At 34.4% G+C, this 22,014-nt stretch overlaps 1 protein-coding gene across 5 annotated transcripts in view; it reads right to left on the minus strand.

Moving 5' to 3' along the window:
• Positions 1-38: 38 nt before the first annotated feature.
• Positions 39-22,014, minus strand: part of LOC132553731 (talin-1-like) — a 119,971-nt gene continuing 97,995 nt past the window's right edge. For 3 of the 5 annotated variants that reach the window (XM_060218257.1, XM_060218181.1, XM_060218037.1), the window contains 10 exons: positions 18,742-18,927; positions 18,292-18,396; positions 16,989-17,094; positions 14,146-14,270; positions 12,493-12,618; positions 10,920-10,937; positions 6,178-6,246; positions 4,977-5,159; positions 4,464-4,586; positions 39-4,073 (listed from right to left, as the gene is read on the minus strand). In XM_060218257.1, the coding sequence (XP_060074240.1) occupies positions 3,942-4,073; positions 4,464-4,586; positions 4,977-5,159; positions 6,178-6,246; positions 10,920-10,937; positions 12,493-12,618; positions 14,146-14,270; positions 16,989-17,094; positions 18,292-18,396; positions 18,742-18,927 (1,173 nt within the window). In that variant the 3' untranslated portion in view covers positions 39-3,941. The remainder of the gene's footprint in view (positions 4,074-4,463; positions 4,587-4,976; positions 5,160-6,177; positions 6,247-10,919; positions 10,938-12,492; positions 12,619-14,145; positions 14,271-16,988; positions 17,095-18,291; positions 18,397-18,741; positions 18,928-22,014) is intronic. The other 2 variants (XM_060218392.1, XM_060218110.1) reach the window with 1 other exon arrangement.

Genomic DNA, 22,014 nt, shown 5'->3' on the forward strand with positions numbered 1-22,014 from the left:
GTAATGTACAGATTAGGTTCAAAAGACAACAAAACAACTTTGTTTAAATAGATTAATTTACTTAATCATTTTTTCAACATAATATCTTTTAGATAATATTTGAAGCAAATTTAATATTCATGATATGCAAATTATTCGTACAGACTTAACTGTCACGATTGTACAATGGACAATCATAGTATACTAATCTTCAATAAAGCCCATCTTCCTATCATTAATCTATTACAAAATGTCTGGTTGGTAGAAATAAAAGTTATCAACCAATCAAATGTTCTGTTTCAAATTCCAAGGAATTCAACTCCATGAGCTTGTAACAAAATGTTTTATTGGTTGAGAAATCATTACTAGACCAATCAAAACTCCTTACACAAGACAAACGGGAAATGAGGGTAAAAATGTTATATATACAACAGATCTGATGGGGCATTATCTGGGAGGATATACATATTTTCATTATCTGTATATAAATAAAAAGATAAATACTTAGCTATATAAGTCTAAATCAAGTACAAAAAATACACTTGAAATCACTTGAAAATATTTCAACAAGAAAAACCACAAAAAGCACTTCCAATTCAACATCTGATGTTTGTAGAATGACATACAAATAGCTTCTGCGTATGATTCTGATTCTCTCGTGATCTGATGAACAAAGTGACTTACAATTTAGTTATCTCCCTTAGGATAATTCCAAAGTTATTGATAAACATGATTTAAACACCAGCCAGAAAACCTAGACAGTTTTCTCCATGAAATCATTTGAAGAAATATCCAAGGTACCGCGGATGACTTTCAAATTATAAAATATAAATGTGTTCATTTATATATTCCACATAGAATTCCATGGCAAAACAATAAACTTTACAATTAGTCAACTTTTACTGTGAGTTTTAATAATTTGTAAATAGATTCTGAAATTTTATTTTATCCAACACAAATCTTAAAGAATATGTCTATGGTGATTCATTCATTCTCGTAGATTTTAAAATTGATAGTGTAACAATGTCCAGGGAAAAACAGAGAGAAATTCTGAACCTTCAGCAGGTGTCTAAGAGTGAAAAAAATACTTCCAGTATAGAATAGTTCACAAATACATACAGAGCTGTTGTAATAGTAACAAACATGTACAGTGTTTGTATATAACTTTCAAGAATACAGAAATCATACAGGACTTTTCAGTAACACCAAATCACGGTCTCTATAAACAATTGTATTAACTACAGATAGCCTATCTATTTAAAGAAAAAAAGGTTTTCAGGATTTTGTTAAGAAATTAACAATGAACTACACACTAATGAAAGCTACAGACTCCCTCAATCAGAATGTCTTCAGTTAAAATATCTTAAATTAATTTGAACTGAAAAAAAAGTTGGTCATGAAAAAAATACACTCTTTATTCAAGCATGTATTCTTGTCCAAGAATAAATCAATTACATTTCCAATGATGTAACTGAAAAAAAAAAACGGTAAAGAATAGCAAAGAAATTTGAATTTTAAAACAATCCAACCCCAAAGGATTTAGTACATTCTTGAAGAAAAAATGAGGGTAATCATTTGCCCAATCCTGTTTTTTGTCACCCTTTTAGATTTAAACTAGCCCTAAACTACTTGACTTATAAGCTGAAGTCCACCTCATATTTTTACCCTAATGACAGAAGGGTGAAAGATAACTCATGGTGATGGTTGCCCAGAACACGGTAACAAATACATGAAGCTGCACAGTTCCATAGTGTAATTTAAAGCTCGTTAACAAGTACAAAAATACCACACATATGGCCAATACTTGGTTTCCTATCACAATGTATTTATACAGAATAAGCCTCAAGTAAAACAGTCCTCATATATACAAATACATATGTATACACATCTATACATACCTGTATTTACAACACACGAAACTCGTTAGTCAAGGTGAGATATATCTCACAGCAAATCATTTCCAGTATCTCTATTTATGGAACAACAGGTGTGTAGGTTTTATTTTAGGATAAATAGGACAAATGAGTTTCTCCTTGGTGTAACAGTGTTCACTGATTCTAATACAAGCAAGGCTTGCTTTTTATTTTTTTTTCAATTCAAATGTGAAGCCAACAAAGCAACATTGAGAAATCTTTCTATAAAACGTTATCAATTGCGACAGGAAAACATCAATACATTGTTTGAAAGTTTCTACACACAGGTATATCAATTACATGTTCAAGAAAATTTGTCATAAAAATATGGACCAGTGTCAACACATTGTGTTAGTCACTACAATATAACATTATTTTGTTTTTACTCTGGAAACAGAAAAGAACTTTCATAAAAAATGATAAAATAAAAATTCAGAACTACATATACAACAAACTGTCTATATAACATAATAGATCAAGTGTTTTAATACAATCACTTCCTCATAACGAACAAACAGTTTCAATTTTGTGAAACAATATAAACCCAGGTTTTGTTTTCTCACAAAATTTTACTTCTACCAGTAACTTTCTTCTCCAGATGTTGTCAAGTTTTAAGGTCAACTGTTTTAATACTTAGCCTTTCTACAACTGTTTTAGTACTTAGCCTTTCTACATAAGTTTTCAGAAATAAAAATGTTATAAAAATGTAATGAATAAGTAATTCATATGAAACAAAGGGAAATAATCCTAAATGTTGTTTAGAGATCAAAATACAGCATATAATGTAGCATAACAGTTTGTTTAATTTATCAAATAGTATGATCATTATTGGTCTCAATCTAAATAGAATCAAAAATAAAATGACAGGTAGTACATGTCTTCCTGAATAAAACTGGAAAAGAATATTGTATATACGTGTTTTGATTACATTTTGGTACTGATTTATATTGGAATAATATGACTATGTGATATAGTAAAATTAATACTCCATTTTCTTTAAACATTTCTGATCTATTAAGTATGACGGAATAAAAATGACTTTCTACAAAAATTTCCTATGGAGTCTTTTGATTGGTTAAATACACCACAATAGGTCTTCTAAACCAATCAAAATTGTTGTGACATATCCAAGCAGTCTTCTTCTTGCTTTTCCTTCGATACTGAAGTCCTCTATACAAAAAGATAACTTGGGCCAGCAACATCAAACAAAAACACTTCAGTCACATTGGATATAAAAAAAACATCACAAGACTTTTTAGGCACATTCAGTATATTTGCATTCCTCCAGCAGTTCTTTGTTAAGCACAGTCTCAGATGCATACAAAATTCCAACTAAATTTATTCATAAAAAATGTAAACTGTTATCAAGGATTTATTCAGAAGAATTATCCTCCTCGTGTGTCTTATCCATTGTGTAACTTTATCATGACTTTGTCCAATATATTTATCCAAGATAAATACCATATTATTAAACTGAAGTAAACACAGGGATTCTTTTCTTAATATCTTTTAGTCTATAATGATATCTGTGAAGTGCCATATATATCTAATGATTGAATATCACAATAACACATCTTACCACACGTCGACTTATTATAATTATAATATTATAATAAGCCTTTTATTTTTTGCAGCACTATTTTGTGAGAAAAACCAAAATCAAGTGAAAAACACTAAAATTACACTATAAAAGATTAAGCCATAGTTTCACAAATTAGTATTACAAACGTTGGTGACATTGTTATGTTTTCCCATAAAAACTTTTAACTTGCAAAAATATGTTCGTTCAAATCATCCAGATTCTTTGTCAAAAGAATTTTTCCATCTTTCTTCCTTTTTACACTATATCCTGATATAATGTCTCTGACCCTAAGATTTCTTCTCTCCGGTTTTTATATCCTTCCTCATCCTTATCACATGTTTACCTGTTGGTATATATTAAATATTCAAACATCTTTTCAACAGTTTGAATCACTCAGTTTTTTTCTGTTGCGTAATTCCTTTCCGATACAAATTCCAATACATGTAAAGATTGTCCTATCTAATGTGTTAAAATGAAGACGACGAGTCGTATTCGTCTGGTCTGTCTTTGTACTTGGCTTTCCTTATACCAGCTAGCTTCTGCCTGGCCATTTGTAATTCTTTTTCTTTTCTGAGAATCTCTTCTTGAGCTTGAAGTTCCTGAAATTAGAAATTATTGACACAAAAGATTAATTTACCAATCTTTTTCACCAAGAAACATAAATAATGATTTGATGAAAATTTATCTTTGACAGAAAGTCCAGAATTTACATCATAACAATTGGTTTTTGGAATGACAAATTACTTTTGAAATGACAAATTACTTGAAGCTATAAATCAGTGATAACTTCTACGTGTCAATAGTTAAATTTCTTTACAACTTTCTACTTCCGTAAGTATTACGAGTGATTTTTTTTTTCATTTAATTTACAGAGGAAATTTTGGTTTCCATGACGACTGAATTTACCTGTCCTATTATCCATCTGAATTGTTTGCTTTATTCAATCAATTTTCTATACGTTTCCCCACTGATCACTGAGCTTTACTCACCTGTGCGATACCCCCCACCATTCTCTTGTTAATAGTCAGCTGGGTTCCTTCCTCTGCATCCTTCGACTGTTGGGCCTGCTTGACTAATGCATCTGTGGCCCGTTTCACTGCATTACCAGCCGCCTGAAACAATGAAACTGATTATACTTTGGGTCGTTGTTGTTCAATCATTCTAAAATACTACAGGGAGGCTGTTTGGGACCTTAAGAACTTGTGTAATTTGCACTTTATTTTGTGTCCACAAAACGTAGTTTGAAGTTGGGAGTATGTGTGCATGACATAGGTATAGATGTTTTCATGTTGTTTGTACAGAAAAGAAATCTTTATTTCACGAAATGAGCTAAACTGTTATGCGAGGTGGTTAGGTTAATAAAATTTCCTAATGAATGATTTGTATATATGTCAGTTGAAATATCATCTGATTGAAAAAATTTAGGTTAGAGAGGAACCGAACCTGCTCAAAGGGATGAAACAAACACTTCATTCCTGTAACTCCAGGTACATCTCTCTTACCTGTAACCGTTGCATGGCAACAGAGCCAGGATCAGCCTTGACCTTACAGGCCACCAGTAGTGCTGCTGTTGACCCTGCGACCTCCTTGGATGATGCGATGAGTCTCTCTTCTGTGGCATTTCCCTGAACCATGGCATTGGCTGATTCACACAAACTGTGGGTTGCCGTAGCAACAAGTCGGGCCTGAAATACATAATGAGATTGAAGAATTTAAAAACTGTTTAAACTTTAAGGGAAATAAGATTACAATTTTCATTAAACTGAACTTTTACTAAGTTATTAATCGATTGCCTGAATGCCTAATGGATATATTTCAATAAGAATCTATCTTACATACAAAATCTCAGATTTTCAGACAACTAATTCTAAGGATAATATTGCAAGTCTGGAGATTAAGGCAACAATCCTGTTTATCTTTTCCCCTTAGTAGTATACAAAGGCAACAATCCTGTTTATCTTTTCCCCCTAGTAGTATACAAAGGCAACAATCCTGTTTATCTTTTCCCCCTAGTAGTATACAAAGACAACAATCCTGTTTATTTTTCCCCCTAGTAGTATACAAAGGCAACAATCCTGTTTATCTTTTCCCCCTTAGTAGTATACAAAGGCAACAATCCTGTTTATCTTTTCCCCCTTAGTAGTATACAAAGACAACAATCCTGTTTATCTTTTCCCCCTAGTAGTATACAAAGACAGCAATCCTGTTTATCTTTTCCCCCTTAGTAGTATACAAAGACAACAATCCTGTTTATCTTCTCCCCCTAGTAGTATACAAAGACAACAATCCTATTTATCTTTTCCCCCTAGTAGTATACAAAGACAGCAATCCTGTTTATCTTTTCCCCCTTAGTAGTATACAAAGACAACAATCCTGTTTATCTTTTCCCCCTAGTAGTATACAAAGACAACAATCCTGTTTATCTTTCCCCCTTAGTAGTATACAAAGACAACAATCCTGTTTATCTTTTCCCCCTTAGTAGTATACAAAGACAACAATCCTGTTTATCTTTTCCCCTTAGTAGTATACAAAGACAACAATTCCTGGCTGAAGTTTTATCTGTGTTCATTAATGTCACATACGAGATATCGAAGACATTTGTTCCCTACACATGGAAGGAATGGTTATATCAACATCACCATACAAAAAAGATCGAACACTTTCTTCTGGAATCCTGGATTAGAGTCTGGTATCAATACTTACAGCTGATATCAGTCCCTGTGACCACTGTCCATCCTCATCTGTGTCCATCCGACTGTAGGTAGCTCCCACCTGTAACAAATTAGGTTCATTTTTTCATTTCATTTTGGATCTTCTATAAAATCAACATAAACATTGCTGTGTCTTATAATATATACTTATATACAAAAAAAAAGTTAATAAATTACATCAAAGAAATATTAAGAAATGGGAAGGTAATTATAACTGTTCTTTATACATGACATAAAAACTACCAACTATCTTTCATATTTTTCATAATTCTAAACAGTATTTCTATTATGACATTTTGAATATATGTATAAAATGTTCATATTCACAGTCCCTAAACAAAGTTGTCTCCCCTTTCAAATTTATCTCTCAAATTGAACAGCTACAGATTCAATGTGAGAACTGTTAAATGTAATGTTACAAACTTAATTTGAATATGATTTCATAGCAGAACCATTACTGTTTGTCTTTTTACTAGACTAATTTAATGTGTGAGAGAAGATTTTATATTCCCTGTGTTAAGAAGCTAAAATCTTAACACCACAGAGAGTGCAAAGTTCTCTGATAGTGAGCACTTAATCGTACCTTCCAGGTGTAAGGGCAGATTCTACATGTAATACACATGGTGACAGTTTCCTGTCAGTGCAGCTGTGTCAAACTAGATATCACTATGTGTGCATATTAATATATCTTTAGAATTTGAGAGACTTGTCGATTAGAGAAAGTCATGTGACCCAGAATGGTCTAGTAGGGATATTTTTAGTCTGTGTTTACCCTAGGCAGAAAGTATGAGTGGCAAGAGAAATAAAGGGAAATAACTCTTGTTAGATTGGAAAATTTATAATAATTGATACTTATTGTTCACTCAGTCTTTCTCTCACAAAGCAAATGTACACAACAGAAAGTCATACTAAAATCTGATTTTAAAACTTTTTGATCATACACAAATTTGATTACACTGACCATTATAATTAGGCTCAGGATTTTGAAATCAAGTCAACCAAGATTTTAACATTGTTTTTCTCCACTACTGTCAGTAAAATGTATCTATACAGTTTAAACAACATTTAAAAAAATGTGTCTATTTATCAAATATGATCATCTGTCCTGGTATTTTTTTTAAAATACAATAATCATTTATATTTTTATTTTAATATAAGAAGTGTATATTCATCAGACAACAGCTGTCAATGTAGCACAGTTATAAATCACCAGCATACTTTCTAGCTATCTGTAAGAATCAGAGATAGTTTTCAGACTGTGTATAAAATACTGTAATATAATGATCTAGATTTGTACTGTAATATGGAGCAGCACCACAACCTATGGTATAATAAAGCCATTGATGACCAGTCATTTTGAATTACACAAAACACAGATCATTTATAGCAGATATTAATGACATTAAAGAAAATATTTTATTGACAGATTACTCCATGTTTTATACTTTGATGATAACTGGTCTACAATGTCTTCAAGTGATTGATAATGTAAATATTTTATGAAGTATTCAAAGTGTCACCAGTGAAACCTGTCTATGACATAAAAAAAGCTGACAGGATGTCAGAATATTAAGGTGCCACATTGGACAGGATGTCAGAATACGACGGGGTCAGATTAGACAGGATGTCAAAATATTAAGGTGCCACATTGGACAGGATGTCAGAAAACTAAGGGGTCAGATTAGACAGGATGTCAGGATAGTAAGGTGTCAGAACAGACATGACTTTGGAATACTTGAGACAAGATTAGACAGGACTTCAGAGTGCTACTGGATCAGATTAGACAGGATGTCAGAATGCTCAGGGGTTAGATTAGACGGGATGTCAGAATATGTGTGTGTCAGATTAGACAGGATATCATTAAACTCAGGGGTCAAATTAGACAGGATGTCATAATGGTAAGGGCTCAGATAAGACAGGGTGTCAGAAAACCCAGGGGTGAGAATGTACATAATACCATAATATTCAGGAGTGTGATAAGACATTTGTAGAACTCTGGGTTCATACAAGAAGAGATGAAGGAAGACAAGTTTCACTGTAAACTCAAACACTATACAATATAAAGTCAAAATATGATCAAACTTATCTTACTGACAGTACAGTTTAACTCTTCTTGACAAAAACTTAATCGCGCTAGAAACCTTATTATGTGTTTAACTTCCTCCTTATGAAACATGTTTAAAACATGGCACATTTTAGATAATATTGCCTTGACTAGTGGCTTGGTGTAAAGAACTATTTAGTAATGACAGAACGTCCAGCTCTCGTGGTCCTGAAGTTCACTTTAATTTTTAATTATTTATCACAGAAAACAATCAATTATGAATCAATTAGGAATTAGGAATTAATTAAGAATCAATTAGGAATCAAAAGATTTAAGTTGTGGAGTATTCATTGATTTATGTAATTTTTCATATTTTTTATAGAAAGTGAGTGAAACTGCACTGTCAATAGAATGATCTTCTTGCTATTCAATATATGGAACCAATACTTTACATTCATCACCATTCAGTCAGATAATCATAATTCAAGCATACACTGAATATTGAATAGGATATAAGTATAGATATTCTCATTCACAGGCCACAATATTTCCTTCAGAAGAGCATTATACTTTACAACAGTAGGTAAAGTTCTGAGGTTTGTGGTTAGATGCTTCCATACTGGGAGTTTCAGAAACAGATCATATAGTGTTGTGTGTCTTTAGAGAAGACGCTTGACCCTAAGTACACTGGATAGTAAGTGGTTGGCTGCCACCTGGTGTTGTGTCTTTAGGGAAGACACTTAGCCCTAAGTACACTGAATAGTAAGTGGTTGGCCTCCACCTGGTGTTGTGTGTCTTTAGAGAAGACGCATAACCCTAAGTACACTGAATAGTATGTGGTTGGCCTCCACCTGGTGTTGTGTGTCTTCAGAGAAGACACTTAACCCTAAGTACACTGAATAGTAAGTGGTTGGCCTCCACCTGGTGTTGTGTGTCTTCAGAGAAGACACTTAACCCTAAGTACACTGAATAGTAAGTGGTTGGCCTTCTGCATGTTGTTTAGTAGGGTAGCCACCAGCTATTACTTGGGGACCCAGACTAAAAATGACCCAGATTTTTGTGTGGTTACAAACCAAATATTTAATAATAATAATAAGTTATTTATTAAATCTCCACCTCTGCATACTTCAATAACTTATAGACCTTGAAATGGTATTTTTTCCCTCCAGACTGTTCAATCCTGTAATTTCATATTTAGATAAGGGCTTGATATAACTAAGAAAACTTGTGCCCAATACCTATGTATATAACTTATATACATAGAAGCATGTTTAGTTCAAAAACTCATTATAATGATCAAATTCAAAATACAATTGCTTGGTTCAGAGGTCAAACAAGATCAAATCTATCTTATTTAAACATAGAAAACACACTCCATCCATCTGTGAGGGGTCAAACAAGATCAAATCTCTCTTATTTAAACATAGAAAACACACTCCATCCATCTATGATACAGTAAATAGAGATAAAAAAGTGAACACCTGCTCTCAGAGACTGGACATATGTTGTTATTGACCTTTGAACTTTGCCAGATGTCCCTTTAATTGGTCAAGTGTTATCTAATCCTAACCTCATTATAAAGCCATATTTGGTAAATCACACATTATTTCACTTTCAGTACAATCACAGACATCATGTATGTGTTCTCCAAGGTTGTGAGGTGATCAAATGGAGGTACTGGAAATGATGTAATTCTTTTGAATGGTTTGTGTAATGAATGTAATGAAAAATAATTTTCTGAAATCATTAAAATTTTCTCTTCTATCATCAATGATCATATCTGTATACATGGTAAATTCCTGGTCCAACGTCTTATGTTTATTTATATACTGATCAAGCACTAGGTGAAATCAATACTGGAGGTAAAAATCACAAAGCAAAACGTGGAATATTTTTTAAGGGTCTATATATCACTCCAACAAAGCAGCCCACTAAAAACAGGTGAAATACCAGTCTCCTCACACTAAGGATAAAAAGTCACACCAAGCTGGAAATATTATCGTATAGACCACGGACAGATAGGACTGAATAGAGAAATGTAATTCTAGGGCACTTATCAACACAAAAGTTCTGAATTAAATAAATACCCATTTCACGCCGTAAATGTAATTTGCATTTGTACAATAATCTTTATCACATTTGACAATGAATTAACAACAGTTTCTATAACAGTGTAAATCTACGTCCTTCAGGGATATAAAGAAATGCTGTAAAGAGAACGATGACAAAACAAATCACCCAAATCATTAAATATCAAAGTCTTTACTGAATAAATGTACAAATGTAGCACTGTTTACATTCTGGTTTTAAATATCTGTCACCAAAACCAAACCCAGTTGCCACGCCATTTCATAACTTTTAAAAATATATTTCCAAAAAGTCTTTTTCATGATAGCAATTAAAACATACACAGAAGCATTCTGTTTTGACAGTTTTCATTTAAATAAGCAAAGTTCACCTGTCAAGTTGTTTACTAAATTTCTAAATTTTAGCAACAATTTATTTTTCTTTTCTTCATTCCTAAATCTTTTAAATTGTAGAGATGTTTTTCTATATTAGTATATTTATCTATTTTATCAAACTCTATAGGCATGGCAACTGTTTCCAAGCTTTCAAAAGTTCAATAACTGCATAGAAACCAACAAGCATTGTAAGAAAAAGGGTGAACAAGCAACTAGCACTGGTGTTACCTCTATTCGTGGTCGAACCTGGAAATTTAGGCGAAGCGCATCATTTCTGTATCTTGTTTCTACTGTCTTAATGGTGCATGCTCATCAGCAAAGCCATGACAGTCATTTTAATGTTTTTAATAATTTAATTCCTTTACCTGTTCAGCTTAATTCATCATCTGATAGTCAGGTAAGTATCTAGATACATTAATGGTATTGTACATTGTATTTCTTTCTTTTATATATCAGGAGGATCCTGAATCCAGAATTCTCAGTCAACAATCGTCAGATATTAATTTGTTTTTTCATTTTTCTGCTATAAATCTTTGAAGTAAAAAATATTCAAATTTTAAAATTTTAATTCCTTTGAAAGATTTAGAATGTACACTGTACATGATTTATTGTAGTCGGTTATAATCTACACAGTATGATGACTTTTACCATATACAATATATTTATATATATATATATATATATATCATATATCATATATACAAGTCTGATATTTATTTCTTAATGGAATAATGAAACATTACTAAGTGATTTCTTTCTATTACAAAAATTTTCAATATAAAATATTCATTGTACAGTGTACTTAAAATATCATTGAGTTTATGATTCAGTATGTAAAATAGATACAGCCACATGCACTAGTTAATGACAAAGCAATGCTTTTATCAATTGCTTTCATAATTAATTGAAAGAAACAATAGAAAGAGATAATTAGTTTTAAAGCAAAATAACAAGCTTTGTCTCTAACACAGACACACTATAGTTATAATGATATGTTCAGGGTGTAAATCTTGTAGTTCCATGTTATCTTTCTGGTAGCAAAGAGTAGAATGAAGCCTTATCCTCTAGTAGCCTTGTACTGTTGAGGAAGGACTTCTAGTTTCAGGTACCAATCATGATGACTGTAGACAATTTATGAGAAATGAACCATTTACTGCTTTTCAAACACAAATTTACACAGAATATAAATCCTGATGAAGCTATACCAGCTGTAATTTCTCTTTTCTAAAGAAATTTGACCTTTAACATTTCTATCTAAAATGCAATCTCAAGAAACCAAACATTATAAGTATTAACGAGCATTAAATTTATTATCTCCCAGAATTCCCTATACATTTACACCTGATAGGGTGCTCCCTTTATGCCATTTTTAAGCACCAAACAGTCTGTTTTTGTATTTGACATTAATAATTAGTATATTTTTTCTGATGCAACATTTAATATGCAAGTTTTACATTTTAATAAAGCATTTCTGATTCACTCAAAAATCAAAGCAAACAAATTTACGTTCTATAAATAAGCAACTAATAAAAAAATAATTGTTAGATATACTACACACTAAATATTTTATATCATGTTTTAAAGTATCTAAAAAAAAAAAGTCATATCATACCTAGACACTGAAATAGCTTCTATCATGCAACTACGGAACTCTCCTGCATGGAGACTAACACATTCACATAATCTGTTTTCTTTTTCGATTAAAAAAAAGGTAAGATCTTGATCTCATCTTAGATCACACATTATGTTAAAAGTTGTAAAAACTTGAAGTAAATTGTTTAAACAGAGTTGTCAATCTTACTTTTCCTTGTGCCACTAGTTCCCGCTGTGCTGCTGATGCTGATTTCACTAGAGCTGCTGTTGCCGCGGCAATAGACTTGGCAGCATCTAAGATCTGTTCTTCAAACTCCAAACTCATATCAGCTTCCTAGAAAATATATACATCATATCATGAAACCATTTAATAAATCAGTCATATCTAGGAACAACACATTAAAACTGTCAATCATTTGTTACACATACCAGAAACAATTTCTCTTCACAACTTTTATACTTTTTAAAAATAATGTTTGTGATATAAACTTTTATGATACGGTTTTCTGTTTTGGAAAAATATATTTTTACACATAATGGTATCCACTGGGTCTGTTGGTGAAGAAATGAAGGGAAAGATGCAACATATAATGACTTATTGTGGTCTATTAACACAGAATTTCAAAATTAGTGATAAGACAGACACTTACCAAATCTGTCTGATAAAACCAACACCCAGATTAAATATACAAGTATCTATATACAGACCTGCAATGATGTTATAATTTTAAATTGTGCCATCATCAGTACAAATGTAACTAATTATCTATCTTGAAGACAAATCCACAAATACACAGGGGATCAAAATTCAATTTGTTAAATTCAAACCCCACTTTAAATTTACAAAAATTAATCAAAACTCTGGCAGCCATATCAATATTCCAACTGATTCTGGAAAACGTTTTGCAGAAATGGCATCATTAGTCTGCACTCCTGTGGACATTCTGTTGCCATGGTAACATCTGTGTTGTTAGGATGAACGGCTTTGCTGACATTTTGTCATAGTTAGAGAGCTGTTGTTAGAGCCTGCCTCTGTGCTGACATGTTTGATAATCGGTGGAAAAGTCAAAGGTCACCACCAAATATATCAAACATATCTCACAGAAGCTAGCAGTGTTATCCTCCACCAATGAAAAGCCTTGTTAGGAAAGGTTAGCAAGTGTTGTGAGTAACCACTAGACCAATCAAAGAACACCTTACAAAGAACAGCTTTTTTCCGTTTCAACATTGATTTGATATTATAAACCTATCTTACTCCTAAAAATTCTTCAATCTCTGACATTACAACTCACAAATCAATTTTCAAATATCAACTTGACCTAAACAATACAAACAGGCATAGTATAAAATCTATCCTTTCCGCTACAAAGTTAGCTGCCCATAAGAGACCAACAGCCAAAGCCAAGAAGTCACTAAAGATAAAATTCCAGGAGTCAATGAAAGACAGAACATTGAGGTCACTGAAAGAGGGCACCAAAAGTCACTAAAAATCCCAGAAGTCACTATAAGAAAAAGCCCATTAGTCACTAAAATACAAAGACCTGAAGTCACGGAAGGACAAATGCCAAGGCCTTGAAATCACTTAAAGAAAAAGCCCATTAGTCACTAAAAGAAAAAGACCTGACGTCACAGAATGACAAAAGCCAAGGCCTTGAAATCACTTAAAGACCAAGCCCATTAGTCACTAAAAGACAAAGACCTGAAGTCACGGAATGACAAAGCCCATAAGTACCTAAAAGACAAAAGCCCAGAAGTTACAAAATGACAAACCCAAGAAGTCACTACATTTAATGAGGAAGTGGTTAAGAGCTATATATAGATGTATATAACACAGAATATTTATATAAATATGCCTCTGTACCTGAACCTTAGGACGAGGTTTCAGCATGGCTAACTTCTTTGCTGCTGCCTCAATGGAGTTGGCAGCCCCAAGGAGCTCATTTTCAGCAATAACTGTGGGGTCCTGTGGATCCACCCAGTCAGAGCCTAGAAGTATAAAACTGGTGTTTAGATTCAAATACAGCATGGTTTCTGAGTATACTCTTTACTGGGTGGTTTGCACAAATCTTTATCTGCTCTTAACATCAAAATTCATTTTAAGCATCAGAGTGTTTCATGTCGTTCGTTGAATAGATTAATGTATCATAATTTTTTTGTGACAATGATAAATGGCTAAAATGGCTGAAAAGATATCTGCAAAACAATCCCAGTATATACAGTCACATCATCAACAGGCAGATGATCATCCTTGTTTTTGATATATTATAAAAGTATTAATATCACTTTATATCAAGGTCACCAATGTGTTTGATAATTTAATTGCAATTATGTATATGGCCAAGCTTTGTGATGATAAATATGGTATAATAAAGCTTTGTAGTGATTCAGACTCAAGCATTGTGATCATATGGATAATAGAAAGTCTTGTAGTGATCCTGATGATAAATGAAAAAATCAAGCTTTTTAATGACACAGATAACATGAACACAGGGGATCATACCTTACATGCTAACAGACTCTAGGTATCAGATATTTCTTTTTTTTTGCTGTAAATGTTTTATAGCAAGTGATTCAGTTTCTCCTTTGGGGATAAGGAAATGAATGCGATTTCCTCCAAGGATAAGGAAATGATTCTGAATCATGTCATTCTCGGGTTTTCTACCGACATCATGGTTTACCTGCGTCATGCTGTTAGTGTTTTTAGGAAGTTATCAACATAAATCTCAGGGACTTAACACATCATTCCTTCGTAACTTTCTACCTGCTGTAGTGCGCACAAACCCAACATGAGAAATGAGTGCCAAGAGAAAGTTCTGAATCTCTGCTTTCATTCAAATCTCAAAACTGCACAAAATACAGTTTACCAAAATTTTCACCACAAAAATTATTGTAAAATATTTAATACCAAAACATACTGAAGTACATCATGTTAAACTTCAATTCTCAGGTAAGATTTGAATGAAGCAGTTATCCTCTAGAGAAAAATGGGACAGTCATACATATTCATACAACAGAGTCCAACACTGGATTCTTACAATCTTAATGTCTCCAAAACATGCACTTACCATTGTAAATTAGTCAGCCTTACTACCAGTTATTATATATCTTTATTTACCATTGTAAATCAGTCAGCCTTACCACCAGTCCTAGTTATTATATATCTTTATTTACCATTGTAAATCAGTCAGCCTTAACACCAGTCCTAGTTATTATATATCTTTATTTACCATTGTAAATCAGTCAGCCTTAACACCAGTCCTAGTGATTATATATCTTTATTTACCATTGTAAATCAGTCAGCCTTAACACCACTTATTATATATCTTGGACAAATACTATTATTTTCTTACATAATTTTACTATTTATTATTGTTTATTTTGACTTTATATCTGAACAGCAACTGACATATCTACCCAACACTACCAACAAGAAATATCTTCATTGATTGTAAAAATATTTTCTTTTGACAAAAAAACTTAATCATCCACAGTCCGTATTCTATTGCTTTCAGTTATCCTGATATTTACAGAAAAGATTTTACTGAAATGAACACATCAGGTTTTTGGTTTTATTGTTCAGTAATAAATGTAATGCTGACTTAGGGCATTACCATCAATATTCTTAATATCACATCAGGACAAAAAACAGTGAAAAATCATGTGTAAACCTTGAATTTTTTGTAGAAAATTAAGATGAAATGATGATGTGTTGTTTCTGCTTGGCCTGGCTGGAAAATCTGACTTTGTATAATATCAAATAAATATTCAAGTCAGTATATTAGACTACTGGAGTGCTGGTTTATATACCACAGTGACAGAGATTTCAATAGTGCTTAATATCTATAAAGTCAAAAAGGACCAGGACAGGAACTAAACATTAGGGTAAAGGTAAGGAAAACACAGTGGCTGCTCTTGTCTAGAGTTACAATCATGTTAGTTTCATATCAACTGACATCAGTTAGGTAAAACGTATATATCAATAAATCTGAAAAACAAAAGAAAATCAACATAAATAAATAAAAAAATCTTTGCAAAAATTGGTTGCTATAGCCTACAATGGTTATACACATTCCTTAGTTACCTGGCACGATATACGACCATCTGATTTCATGTGATGCTGAGGAGGAAAAACAACCCAAATATGGTAATACAAACAGAAATGACCATATTTGGAAATTATTGAATCTGTTTAATTGACAAAAGATAAAATTATCACCATGTTTGGTAAAATTATTTACATTCTTTAGATAGGGCCTCCAAATGAGAGGGAATTTATATAGTTTGGTAGCATATTTATACAAGTGGTCAATACTAGAGGGGTACTCCCAATATTTGGAAATAACAAATTCAGTTTTGATAAACAAAGATAATGAAAGACAGGAACATTTACAAACAAAAATACTGATTACACGTAACTTATCTCAGATTGGTGTCAGAATGACAAGTGTGCAGGGTTGACAGAATCATTTTGGCAAGATCAGAAATGAAAAGGCAAGGGCTTTAAGTGTAGGTACATGGCACAGATGGCTGGTGAAGAGAACTTCTAGGTGTAACCATGCTGAAGGGATTATTCAATTTTTCAATATTCCAAATTCTCAGATTTCAAAATTTATTTAAACACTTCACTTATGAAGAGAAAAGTTGAATTAATCTTAAAATGTGTACTTTGTGAGAGACCTTCAGTCAAAAGAACATTTTTACTACCTTTGATTGCCTCAGCGGTCTGGACTATTTCTGACACGGAGTTAGCCACTTGTCTTGAGAGTTCCACTAGGCACTGCCTGCCCTCTGGTGTTGGCCTCTGTATTATCTGACAGAACAAAATGGAAGCATTTGATTACAAATGATACAAAAAAGTGTAGAGGGATGGGCTTATTAGAGGTTAGTGTAAATAATTTATCATTTATTCGTATTCCTACTAAAGTCATCAGAAAATGAGATCCCAGAGAGATCTTAGTACCCAGGATTGTTTGATCTTTATTTGTTTTTTAAAAGTTGGATCTTTTTCCCTCTTTTCTCTCATTTTCTTTGTTTTTGTTCTTAAGCATATGAAATTTGAAAATCCCTCTGAAGGACTTCGAGACAATGGACGGCTGGCAGATAAAGGGCAATTTGATAACTGTCATGGCTGGCTGACAGATAAAGGGCAATTTGATAACTGTTTGATGATGGCTGGCTGACAGATAAAGGGCAATTTGATAACTGTCATGGCTGGCTGACAGATAAAGGGCAATTTGATAACTGTCTGATGATGGTTGGCTGACAGATAAAGGGCAATTTGATAACTATCATGGCTGGCTGACAGATAAAGGGCAATTTGATAACTGTCTGATGATGGTTGGCTGACAGATAAAGGGCAATTTGATAACTGTCATGGCTGGCTGACAGATAAAGGGCAATTTGATAACTGTCTGATGATGGTTGGCTGACAGATAAAGGGCAATTTGATAACTGTCATGGCTGGCTGACAGATAAAGGGCAATTTGATAACTGTCTGATGATGGTTGGCTGACAGATAAAGGGCAATTTGATAACTATCATGGCTGGCTGACAGATAAAGGGCAATTTGATAACTGTCTGATGATATTTGACTGACAGATAAAGGGCAATTTGATGACTGTTTGATGATGGTTGGCTGACAGATAAAGGGCAATTTGATACCTGTCTAATGATGGCTGGCTGACAGATAAAGGGCAATTTGATAACTATCATGGCTGGCTGACAGATAAAGGGCAATTTGATAACTGTCTGATGATATTTGACTGACAGATAAAGGGCAATTTGATGACTGTTTGATGATGGTTGGCTGAAAAGATAGTGGTGTCAAACAGGCCAGTTAAACATGAATGTAATGATCATGGACCTATGACAACACAACACAGAATTTGTCTACATAATACACATCAAACAATCATTTCATCTTGTTGTGGTCAACTAATTCTCTTTATATGAGGAGAATAATTAGGCCAGGATAAAGTAATGTAGGTTTTACAGCCTAACAACGTACTACATTGACTTGCTCCAGAAGCTGGTTGTAAGATGAAGCTGCATTTCGCCCAGTCATGATTGTTCTGTGACGGATATCTGCTGTCTCTGCTGTAGTAGCAGCTCCCTAAAGAAATAGAAACATGTACAAAAAGGTCAAGGTCTTTAGATTTGTTAAAGGTCAAGGTTATTGTTAAGCAGTAGATGATGATTATCTAATATCGTTTATTTTATGTATGAATCAAGAGGCATACTTCAAACTTTCATAATGTGAGAGAAATAAATATAGATAGTGCTGGTTTTATGGGGAGATAGAATATATTCCTCCCCTAACTTATCACACAATGTCAAAAATTAATTCACTTACAGTACACCATTCTGGGGTTGTACATTAGGGAATTCTAATTATTTTTTCACACAGGATACATGTGTTTATAATGAATCTCTGGAGATAAATTAGATTGTGTTTTACCTTACAAGTGGCCAGAAGATCAAAGATAGCTCTCCGACCAATGTTTGCTGCCTGTATAACATCCTCTTGACGACAGGAGTTACCAGCTGCTACAGCCTTGGCTGTTGCCATGGTGATTGGTTTGGTTATCCTTATAAGGTCCTCTGCTGTGGCTTTTTTCATTGGCTCATTTGTTGTATCATATGTCTAAATTAGAAAGAAGATCAGAGGTGAAAAATTGTTATAATTACTTAGAGTAAGTTGAAATTCCATTGTGTGGCACCAAAGTTCTGATGCAAATTTAATTTCTTAACACTCAAACTATAGTTTAATGATGGAAATTGTTGTGTTTACTATACTCAGGAATGATTAATCATGAGTGTTAAAGCAACTTATAGGGGGCTCAAGAAAATAACTAGAGGACTTACAAGAGGGCTTATAGAAATAACTAGTGGACTTACAGGAGGGCTTATAGAAATAACTAGAGGACTTATAGGAATAACTAGGGGATTTACAGGAGGGCTTATAGGAATAACTAGGGAACTTACAAGAGGGCTTATAGGGATAACTAGGGGACTTACAGGAGGGCTTATAGAAATAACTAGAGGACTTACAGGAGGGCTTATAGGGATAACTAGGGGACTTACAGGAGGGCTTATAGGGATAACTAGGGAATTACAGGAGGGCTTATTGGGATAACTAGGGGACTTACAGGAGGGCTTATAGGGATAACTAGGGGACTTACAGGAGGGCTTATAGGAATAACTAGGGGACTTACAGGAGGGCTTATAGGGATAACTAGGGACTTACAGGAGGGCTTATAGGGATAACTAGAGGACTTACAGGAGGGCTTATAGGGATAACTAGGGGACTTACAGGAGGGCTTATAGGGATAACTAGGGGACTTACAGGAGGGCTTATAGGGATAACTAGGGACTTAGAGGACTTATAGGAATAACTAGGGGACTTACAGGAGGGCTTATAGAAATAACTAGAGGACTTACAGGAGGGCTTATAGGAATAACTAGAGGACTTATAGGAATAACTAGGGGACTTACAGGAGGGCTTATAGGAATAACTAGGGGACTTACAGGAGGGCTTATAGGAATAACTAGGGAACTTACAGGAGGGCTTATAGGGATAACTAGAGGACTTACAGGAGGGCTTATAGGGATAACTAGGGGACTTACAGGAGGGCTTATAGGGATAACTAGAGGACTTACAGGAGGGCTTATAGGAATAACTAGAGGACTTATAGGAATAACTAGGGGACTTACAGGAGGGCTTATAGGGATAACTAGAGGACTTACAGGAGGGCTTATAGGAATAACTAGAGGACTTATAGGAATAACTAGGGGACTTACAGGAGGGCTTATAGGAATAACTAGGGGACTTACAGGAGGGCTTATAGGGATAACTAGGGACTTACAGGAGGGCTTATAGGGATAACTAGGGAATTACAGGAGGGCTTATAGGGATAACTAGGGAATTACAGGGATAACTAGGGAATTACAGGTGGGCTTATAGGGATAACTAGGGAATTACAGGAGGGCTTATAGAAATAACTAGAGGACTTACAGGAGGGCTTATAGGAATAACTAGAGGACTTATAGGTATAACTAGGGGACTTACAGGAGGGCTTATAGGGATAACTAGGGAATTACAGGAGGGCTTATAGAAATAACTAGGGATAACTAGGGAATTACAGGAGGGCTTATAGGGATAACTAGGGGACTTACAGGAGGGCTTATAGGGATAACTAGGGAATTACAGGAGGGCTTATAGGGATAACTAGGGAATTACAGGTGGGCTTATAGGGATAACTAGGGAATTACAGGAGGGCTTATAGAAATAACTAGAGGACTTACAGGAGGGCTTATAGGAATAACTAGAGGACTTATAGGAATAACTAGGGGACTTACAGGAGGGCTTATAGGGATAACTAGGGAATTACAGGAGGGCTTATAGAAATAACTAGGGACTTACAGGAGGGCTTATAGGGATAACTAGGGAATTACAGGAGGGCTTATAGGGATAACTAGGGAATTACAGGAGGGCTTATAGGGATAACTAGGGAATTACAGAAGGACTTATAGGGATAACTAGGGGACTTACAGGAGGGCTTATAGAAATAACTAGAGGACTTACAGGAGGGTTTATAGGGATAACTAGAGGACTTATAGGGATAACTAGGGAATTACAGGAGGGCTTATAGAAATAACTAGAGGACTTACAGGAGGGCTTATAGGAATAACTAGGGAACTTACAGGAGGGCTTATAGGGATAACTAGGGAATTACAGGAGGGCTTATAGAAATAACTAGAGGACTTACAGGAGGGCTTATAGGAATAACTGGGAATTACAGGAGGGCTTATAGGGATAACTAGCTTATAGGGACTAGGGAATTACAGGAGGGCTTATAGGGATAACTAGGGGACTTACAGGAGGGCTTATAGGGATAACTAGGGGACTTACAGGAGGGCTTATAGGGATAACTAGGGGACTTACAGGAGGGCTTATAGGGATAACTAGGGAATTACAGGAGGGCTTATAGGAATAACTGGGAATTACAGGAGGGCTTATAGGGATAACTAGGGGACTTACAGGAGGGCTTATAGGGATAACTAGGGAATTACAGGAGGGCTTATAGGGATAACTAGGGGACTTACAGGAGGGCTTATAGGGATAACTAGGGGACTTACAGGAGGGCTTATAGGGATAACTAGGGACTTACAGGAGGGCTTATTGGGATAACTAGGGGACTTACAGGAGGGCTTATAGGGATAACTAGGGGACTTACAGGAGGGCTTATAGGGATAACTAGGGAATTACAGGAGGGCTTATTGGGATAACTAGGGGACTTACAGGAGGGCTTATAGGGATAACTAGGGGACTTACAGGAGGGCTTATAGGGATAACTAGGGAATTACAGGAGGGCTTATAGGGATAACTAGAGGACTTACAGGAGGGCTTATAGGGATAACTAGAGGACTTACAGGAGGGCTTATAGGGATAACTAGGGAATTACAGGAGGGCTTATAGGAATAACTAGGGAACTTACAAGAGGGCTTATAGGGATAACTAGGGGACTTACAGGGGGGTTTATAGGGATAACTAGGGAATTACAGGAGGGCTTATAGAAATAACTAGAGGACTTACAGGAGGGCTTATAGGGATAACTAGGGGACTTACAGGAGGGCTTATAGGGATAACTAGGGGACTTACAGGAGGGCTTATAGGGATAACTAGGGGACTTACAGGAGGGCTTATAGGGATAACTAGGGAACTTACAAG

Source organism: Ylistrum balloti, unplaced genomic scaffold (genome assembly GCF_031769215.1).
Source record: "Ylistrum balloti isolate Yb309-2 unplaced genomic scaffold, AGI_CSIRO_Ybal_v1 Utg369564, whole genome shotgun sequence".
NCBI lineage: Eukaryota > Metazoa > Mollusca > Bivalvia > Pectinida > Pectinidae > Ylistrum > Ylistrum balloti.